Source organism: Oncorhynchus clarkii, chromosome 26, assembly GCF_045791955.1.
Source record: "Oncorhynchus clarkii lewisi isolate Uvic-CL-2024 chromosome 26, UVic_Ocla_1.0, whole genome shotgun sequence".
In the NCBI taxonomy this organism is placed as follows: domain Eukaryota; kingdom Metazoa; phylum Chordata; class Actinopteri; order Salmoniformes; family Salmonidae; genus Oncorhynchus; species Oncorhynchus clarkii.
In genome coordinates, this window is record NC_092172.1 from 20,338,467 (window position 1) to 20,347,604 (window position 9,138).

At 44.1% G+C, this 9,138-nt stretch overlaps 1 protein-coding gene across 3 annotated transcripts in view; it reads right to left on the minus strand.

Moving 5' to 3' along the window:
• Positions 1 to 8,760, minus strand: part of LOC139384387 (interferon regulatory factor 8-like) — a 56,821-nt gene extending 48,061 nt beyond the window's left edge. For 2 of the 3 annotated variants that reach the window (XM_071129135.1, XM_071129134.1), the window contains exons 1-4: positions 8,472 to 8,736; positions 3,620 to 3,653; positions 2,788 to 2,870; positions 2,035 to 2,084 (exon numbers count right to left, since the gene is read on the minus strand). In XM_071129135.1, the coding sequence (XP_070985236.1) occupies positions 2,035 to 2,084; positions 2,788 to 2,870; positions 3,620 to 3,653; positions 8,472 to 8,492 (188 nt within the window). In that variant the 5' untranslated portion in view covers positions 8,493 to 8,736. Of the gene's footprint in view, positions 1 to 2,034; positions 2,085 to 2,787; positions 2,871 to 3,619; positions 3,654 to 8,471 lie in introns of all 3 variants that reach the window. The other variant, XR_011628852.1, reaches the window with a different exon arrangement.
• Positions 8,761 to 9,138: the final 378 nt, after the last annotated feature.

Below are 9,138 nucleotides of genomic sequence, written 5' to 3' on the forward strand. Positions count from 1 at the left end.
ACAGAGGATTGTGAATAAACCTGCGCAAAAAACAAAGCAGAGCTCATGCCTTTCTTCAAATCATCATTAGAGTAGCATCATTAGAATGTTTTATATGTATTACAAATCTAAACATATAACCCAACATTTCTACCACAACTAAAGTTATTTCTCTCTATTCCATTTGTATTTCATATACCTTTGACTATTGGATTGCCAGCCTAATCTCAGGAGTTGATAGGCTTGAACTCATAAACAGCGCTGTGCATCCCAGCATTGCTAAGAGCTGCTGTTTGAATGAATGCTTATGAGCCTGCTGCTGCCTACCACTGCTCAGTCACTGCTCTATCAAATCAAATACTAAATTCTAATATAATAAAACACAAAAATACGAGCCTTTGGTCATTAAGCCTTGAGACAATTGAGACATGGATTGTGTATGTGCGCCATTCATTGGGTGAATGGGCAAGACAAAAGATTTAAGTGCCTTTGAACGGGGTATGGTAGTAGGTGTCAGGTGCACCAGTTTGAGTGTGTCAAGAACTGCAACACGCTCAACAATACTCTGTGTGTATCAAGATTGGTCCACTACCCAAAGGACATCCAGTCAACTATGGAAAGCATTGGAGTCCACATGTGCCAGCATTCCTGTGGAATGCTTGACACCTTGTAGAGTCCATGCTCCAATGAATCGAGGCTGTTCTGAGGGAAAGGGGGAGCAACTCAATATTAGGAAGGTGTTCCTAATGTTTGGTACACTGTTTCACATGCTTTGGAATGACACTTATGGATTTGGCGGGAAATATCGGGTGCCCGAGAGAAAAGTGATTTATTCTCGGGATGGAACATGTTTTAAATACCAGGAAAATATTCAACTCTACTAAAGACTGAATGTGAAAGTGATAATGGCATGGGTGGAAGGAAGGACACCCACACAGAGCAGAGCAGAGCTGAGGAGAACGCTCTCAGTGCTACAGGGACTCTACCCTCAGCTGTCAAGTCACTTGGAGAGACATCACAGGGTTACCATGTGATGCTAGGGGGACTCTGACCCTACTTTTCTTTTCAAATAACCACAATGTGTAATCAAGTGACATGAAAGACCTGCCTCCAATGACCACAACACTAGAGTCGGAGTCCCTTACTACTGAAATGATTATCGTGTGTTACAGCATTTGTATTACTATTTTCATGGGTTGGAACCGGTTCAGGGAACAAACAGAACTCAAAAACAGAAAATAATGACATTTTTCAAGGAACAGAAATGGAACCGGGAATGAAAGTGATCCATACTGTTCTGGAACAGAACTGTTATTTTAAAAGCAAGGACACCCTTTAATAACGTTATTTTACGTTCCAGGCATTTTTTTCTCTCTTCGGTTCCAACCCGATTAGTTTTTATTTTCAACTGTTACATTTCTGCAACTTGTTTTATAACATTTTCAGTATTTCTAATAAATGGTAGTATGCCAATGGCGACCCACCAAACATGAGAGCAGCTTAGAGACAGAGAAGTAAATGGTTTGGTCTGCCTCTATAATGGCAGAGGGTGACTTGATAACACACGTGAAGCAGCAGCAGTCCATCTAGCTCATTTCACACAGTGGTGATGGGGTCTATATACAACTACAGCCATTTAAAATACTGCACCATCTCCACACTCTTTCCTGCTCTGATAGCAAAGCCAGACAAGTCAAACTGAGATGTCTCAGAGTCCTTTAGATTATCAAGTCTTATTATTATTGGTCCCTGACTTGATACTATAGGTACCTTGTTTAACTCTACCTGATACATACTGTATGAACCTTTAAAAAGACTTCCAGGCTTATTTCAGTTGTTTCAACGACAAAGTGACTAATCTACTTTTCCTGCCTGCGTGACACCCTGGAGTCAAACTGAAGAGTTACGTTCAACAATATGAAAAAGTGGACACGAGTCATGTCTTGTTCACAGGAAGAAAAGAGGGACCTCTGATGATGACACACAGTGGAGTGGCTTGTGTTGGTCGATTTGTTTGACAATGAATAGTGTGTGTGTGTGCGCGTGGTAACTCACAGGTTCTGGCTAGACGCGTCAGCTGCGTGTATACACAGGTAGGTCATGTCCTGTGAGAGGAGTACAAACACAAGGGTCAGTTTTGTTCTGCACACAACACATATCATCTACATGGATTCACAGTACAGTTTATCAGCTGTTTATCATTCACTTTCCGCCAATTAGCCGGTAAGGTGTGTGGTCAACTGCACGTTGTAAATGCACACACATACTCAACTGAGTATTATAAATTAACCCCATAGGTCAAATAAAACAACAATTTGATGCTTCAAGTAGAGTGAAGTGCTTTAATGAACAGTTAATGCTTTGTCTAAAGTTCTACAGTCCAATGTCACTGGTATGTATTAAACTGTGAGACACCACTACCCCCAGCAGGCTTCAAATGTGTACTACAAAATCTGTTTTCCACTTTTACAAAATGTACAGATTTCACTACACTACACAATTCCCATGAATCAAATCCAAGGAACTGAATACTGACCCAAAACGTTATTAGATGTCTCTCTAGAATTTGAGACAAAATCCCATATTCACTGACTGAGTATGAGGAAGTTAAAAATCATTTAAATATTTAGGTTTGACTCATGTAAGACATGTTATTCAAGGTTATGGTCAATGGTCATGAAATCCCATTTCAGTTCTTGACCAACTAAACCATAATGAAGCCTACTCCAGCCTGACTCAAGACAACAATTTATTCAGTCCGTCTGTGAAACTGGCCTTGTGTCCTCTATGGCTGCCTGCCCCACTCACCTCCAGCACGGGTTTAGCATTGTTATACACAGACAGGATGTGGGTGATGTTGTTCTGGGACAAACTTTCTCTGTTCTCAGAGTCTGGGAAAAGATGAAGGGAGGGAGAAAATGTTGATCAGTGATTCTTCTCAGTGAATTTCTATGAGACCCTCAGTAGACAAAGCAATGCCATAAGGAGAGATCTGTTGAAGTGTTTAAGACCCAGGAGTGGCTGCCCACAAGCAGCATCTGTGACTGTGTGACTGTAATTTGGGTAGCATTCATTTGGCCTTGACACTTAAAGCTATTTTCAGTGTGTGAGCGCTACTTGGACCATCTTGTGAAGCCATCATTAGTATGGCTAAAATTATGGCAGGGTAGATGTCACATTAAGCTGGTAGGGCAGAAACCCCCTTGGCTGAGGAGCAGATAAATCACCAACACTACCAGAGTGAGTAAATGTGCCATATTCTACTGTGGGATTCAGTATGATGCATGCAGCAGCCTTAATTCAGGCCATGCCTTAGTTCATTGAGCTACAGTACACGTATAACCTTCTGCTACTCTATTTTGATCTGTACATAACTATAGTCCACTCACTAGATATTCTTGTTATCTCTTCCCTTGTAAGATTTGACCGTACCTTACAGGTAACGTATCAACAACATAAGGACAGAGAACGTAAAGCTCATGTGCATCAATAACAGAAGAAAATGCTCTTTGAAAGCTGCCCTGGATTCTGCTGCTGCTGCCACACCTAGTGGATTAGTGAGTGTTGCATCTTGGGTGGGATGCCTGACTGTGCAACATATAAAACAACTGAATGGATTTCAACAGAATCTTGTTCTCACCTCTGATATTTCCCAGGTAGAGCCCATCAACAACCTGCAAATCGGAAAACAAAGAGATATTTCACTAGTTAGATATTCACAATGAGCATGGCCTTAACCTTAGTGATGCTCCTTATCTATGGTCGTAGGACGTATTCAGGTGTCCAGTTTGGTCAAACAGTATTTTCCCAATTGAGAAAACAAACAGGAACCATTCTCATGGCTAAATCAAGCCTTATAGGGTATGTAATAAATAGTATTGCCTGGCATGACTGGGAGTGAGGAGCACTGAACCAACTCTGATGGTTAAGGCCATGTTGACGCAAAGCTGTGCAATAAAGCTGTAGCGATCCGATCATGATCTCATCTAGACATTACAAGACTCCTGCATTATTTAAGACGTCAAAATAAAAAGTATATGCCTGCCTATGATGTTAGTGTCCTCTGAAATTCAGATAAGCCTAGAGCTTCAGTCAGGGTGGAATTACAGTGGTGCCCAGAAGTGCTTCTGGACACTCCCATCACTGTTAACAGGACACTAAGATGTGTAATATAGACAGTACCAGTCCAAAGTGGACACACCCACTCATTCCAGGGTTTTTCTTTATTTTTTACTATTTTCTACATTGTAGAATGATAGTGAAGACATAAAAACTATGTAATAACACAAATGGAATAATGTATTAACCCCCAAAAAAGTGTTAAACAAAACAAGCAATGCTAAGCACTTGTTGGCTGCTTTTCCTTCACTCTGCGGTCCAACTCATCCCAAACCATCTAAATTGGGTTGAGGTTGGGTGATTGTGGAGGCCAGGTCATTGTTACATGCATGAATCCATTGGAGCTGTACACTCAAGAGGGAAGAAATGGTTTGTGGCACTACGATTACACAACAAACAACAACAATGTCAACTGGATTCCGGTGCTACATGCAACGTAATGAGCTACAAAGACTAAATCAATCTGGCACCTGACACATCTATTGCCCAGCGATACTAGACTAAAGCTGTACTCTATGGGCACCTTTGAGACCGAATGTGTTATACAGGGACGCAAACACAAGCTGGAGTTTGAGATTGTGAAAACCAGTCAACATCCTCTCCTCTCAGGCTCTACATGCGAACGCCTGGGACTGATGCAGTTCTCTGTACCAAATGACCTGCACATTGTGGACCATGTCCAGCATGGACCCCTGTCCAAAGAACAACTACTCAGCAGATATGACGATGTATTCAACATGCCCGTTGAATCTGTGCCTGGGGAGGTACACTTTGAAGTGGATGAGAGCATCACTCCAGTCCAGTGTGCTCCTCGCAATGTGCCCTGCGCAATGAAAGTGGCTGTGAAGGCCCAGATGGACAAGTATGAGGCCGATGGCCACATGACATCTGTGACTAAACCAACTGACTGGATCAGCAATATGGTCATAGGGAAAAAAGCAGAGAAGTTGAGGGTCTGCATCGACCCAAAGCATCTGAAACAAGCACTGAAACGATCCCACTACATCATGCCGACACTAGATGTCCTCTATAAGCTTCCCAAGGCCAGGATTTTCACCTTGGAGGTTGCCCGAGATACATTCCTTCAATGCAAGCTGAACGAAGAAAGCAGCTTCATGACTACCTTCTGGACCCCCTGGGGTCGGAAACGTTGGCTCAAACTCCCGTTTGGTGTCTCAGTGGCGCCTGAGGTATACCAACGCAAGCAGCACGAGTTACTGGCTGGGCTCAAGGGCATTGAACCCGTCGCCAATGATGTCCTGATCGTAGGCTGTGGTGACACAGACGAAGAAGCAGAACACCACCACGATGTGAAGCTCCTGGCACTGATGGAGTGCTGCCGATCAGTTAAGCTTCGCCTTGGCCTGAAGAAGCTGCAGTTCAAGGTGAAAGACGTCCACTTCCATGGCCACATTCTCTCGGCAAAAGGCCTGACGCCGGACCCACACAAGGTCCTAGTGATCCTCGACATGCCAAACCCGTCTGATGCAAAAGGAGTACAGCGTCTCATCGGTTTTGCAAACTATCTTGCAAAGTTCATGCCACACCTATCAGCAGTCTGTGAGCCTCTGCGCAGGTTGCTGGATAAAAAGACACACCATGGCAGTGGCTTCTCTGGCTTCATCCATGCCAGTGTTGCGCTACTAGGACGTCACGAAGCCTGTCACAATCTAGAGCGACTCCAGCCAAAGGGGACTTGGATGTTGCCTTATGCAGGAAGGCCAGCCCATTGCGTTTGCCTCAAGAGCACTCACCCCCACCGAACAAAACTATGCACAAATTGAGAAAGAGTGCCTCAGCATTGTCTTTCCTGCCAGCGATTCCATCACTACTTATATGGTCGAGAGCTGGTCACCGCTGAAACTGACCACAAACCACTCATTGCCATATTCAGTAAACCTCTCCTCAATGCGCCCAAGAGGCTTCAAAGCATGCTCCTGACTCTGCAAAACTACAGCCTGAAGGTCATTTACAAGCCAGGACCAGAGATGTACATCAGCGACACACTGAGCAGGGCAACAGCACAATGTACTAGCAGGGGCACTGTCTATCAGCGGCAGGCCATCTGTTCGCTACAGCAGGAACAACAAGATGTTCAACAGATTAATCAGGCAGACTACTTAAACGTCACAGATCACCGCCTAGCTCAGATCAGGCAACACACTGACAAGGACGAACACCTACAGTCACTGAAGTCCATGGCTCTCGCAGGTTGTCCATACCTGAAAGAGGAGACACCTTTCACAGTGAGAGAATGCTGGACATTTCGAGATGAGATCAGCGTGCAAAATGGTGTCTTGTTCAGAGGTCAGAAGGTCATTATTCCCAAATCACTACATCCAGAGATGCTTACCCGCATACACTCCAGTCACGTTGGAGGTGATGCATGCTACATTATACTGGCCAAACATGCAAGCAGAAATTAAAGACTTTGTCAGCAACTGTACCACATGCAACGAGTACGCTCATGAACAGCAAAAGGAAACCATGATGTCACACGAACTGCCCACAAGGGCCTTGCAAATCGTCAGCATGGACTTATTCAGCCACAGACAAAAGGACTATCTTCTCATCGTCGATCACTACTCTGACTTTTGGGAAATTGAACTGCTCCCTGACTTGTCTGCAGAGACAGTCATAAAGCGCTGCAAGGTGCAGTTTGCAAGGCAAGGTCAGCCTGACAAGGTCATCACAGACAATGGCCCACAAATCACTGCACAGTTCAAGCATTTCGCTTCAGAATGGGAGTTTGACCACGTGACCACCTCTCCAAGACACCCAAAAGCAAATGGCAAGGCAGAGTCAGCTGTCAAGATTGGAGAAAAAAAACCTGTTAAGCACGGCCTTGCTCGACAGCAATGACCCATGGAAAGCGATCTTACAGTGGAGGAACACACCCACCGAAAACATGGACAGCAGCCCAGCACAACGCCTTCTGTCCAGACGTCTGAAGTGTACCATCCCTGTAGCTAACAAGCTACTTGAGCCCTGCGTCATGGTTGGCATCACGGACAAACTGCGTCACAGAAAGCAGCTCGCCAAGTGCTTCTATGACCGGACTGCTCGAGACCTACCAGAGCTGGAGGTGGGTGAAACGATAAGGATGAAACCACTGCCGGGAGACCACACAGGACTTTGGAGGCTGGGCACATGCCTGCAGAGAGTTGCACCACGTTCTTACCTGGTGGATGTTGGTGGCTCCCTCTATCGTCGCAATCGGGTGGATCTGCGCGTAGCAGAGCAGACAAACCAGAACACGCCATACACTCACCTAGATGAGCTGGATCACAGTCCAGGCCTAAGGGTGAGGGGTGCAGAATTGACACATGAGCCAACTGAAGGTGATGCTTCTACCTCACTAAGCTCTCCAGCTCGTGGCCCTAATCTTACCCCTGTCAGAGCCCAGACTTACTCACGGGTGGGTCGGCTGTGCAAGCTTACTCTGTAAGCAAGAGACTTAACTTGTCCTCCGTTAATTAAAAAAATACATTTAAATGTAAAAGGAAGATGACAACTGAAGTAAAAATAAAATGTCATGCTTTTTCAATTGTTATGAGTTGACTGTTAAGAATTTAAATGTTATGCCTTTATGTTTGCACTTTATTGAAAAGGATGATGTAACGGAGTATAGTTGATAGGTATTTGACTAGCTGGACTGTTCCCGGGACACCACGTGTACAATGCACAAACAAGGCTATTGAACTTGACATTGGTGTCTGTCTTTATTCCTTTATCCAACATATCATACAGAAACAGTCATCCGATGCAGCACTCCATCACTCTCCTTCTTGGCCAAATAGCCCTTACACAGCCTGGAGGTGTGTTGGGTCATTGTCCTGTTGAAAAACAAATAAATAGTCCCACTGAGCGCAAACCAGATGGGATGGCATATCGCTGCAGAGTACTGGGATAGCCATGCTGGTTATGCAAAGCAGCAAAGCATGATGTCTTCGCTATTATTCTACAATGTAGAAAATAGTAAAAAATAAAAAGACAAAACTTTGAATGAATACGTGTGGCCAAACCATTGACTGGTACTGTATATACAAAACATTTAAACACCCAACGATTGACAGATGACAATACGGGCTTTAAAAGTCAAAATAGACGGGCTATTTGATAACTCATACAGGTTTTGATTTAGGGTATCACGTTATTACATCAAGTGACAGTGTGTGATGAATAGCCTTCCCTTTAGTTTTATTCAGGGGACTTCAGCGTTGCATGTAGATGGATGATGTAAATCACATGACAATCTATTCCGCGCATATCTATGTTCAACGTTTACGCTCCTCGGAGGAAGTGCCTTGCTACAATCAAAAGCCATTGAACAGAACAGCTACATTAATAACAAAAACACAAAGGCCCCTTACCTTGTTCATTCCATTCCCCATGTCTCTCGCAGGCGATAAAGATTATGAAGTATTTAAAATACAGCTGAGTATTTACGTCTCAATGCAACAACGCAAAATATTGGAAAAGAACATGGACGGACTTTCACTAACATGAAGGGGTGCGTGCGAAATGGTCGGTCCGTCACGAGTGAGACCACTTTGCGCCTCTGTAGATCAACATGGGTGTACTTTTGACCGCTTTGTCTACATTGCTTCAGAAGACGCTCGCCATAACGCTGCTCTGTGTAACCTTCGCTCCATAATCCTCTTCCGGGTTTCCCCGATAAAGGATTTCATTGGTACATGGGATCGTAATGCAGCCCAGTCCGCGCGGGTTTCGTGATCTCAGAGCTGGAAATGATTATCAATTAATTCAGTACTACGCCCTAAATATATGCATTTTAACTATTGGAATGATCTGATAGCCTGTTTTTTTATTTCCTGTAAACCCACAAACGCTTGCCATAGCCTAATCCAGGACTAGTGTGCATTCCTTAAAAATGGCAACCAAAAACATGGTGCTTTACCACTTATTGACCCCGGTACGATTTTCACACAATTAAGAGGCAAATCTTGCCAGTTAAAATATGGAAAACCATGGATGTGGAAATATCACACCTATGCCGTTTATGATGTTCCTGATGTA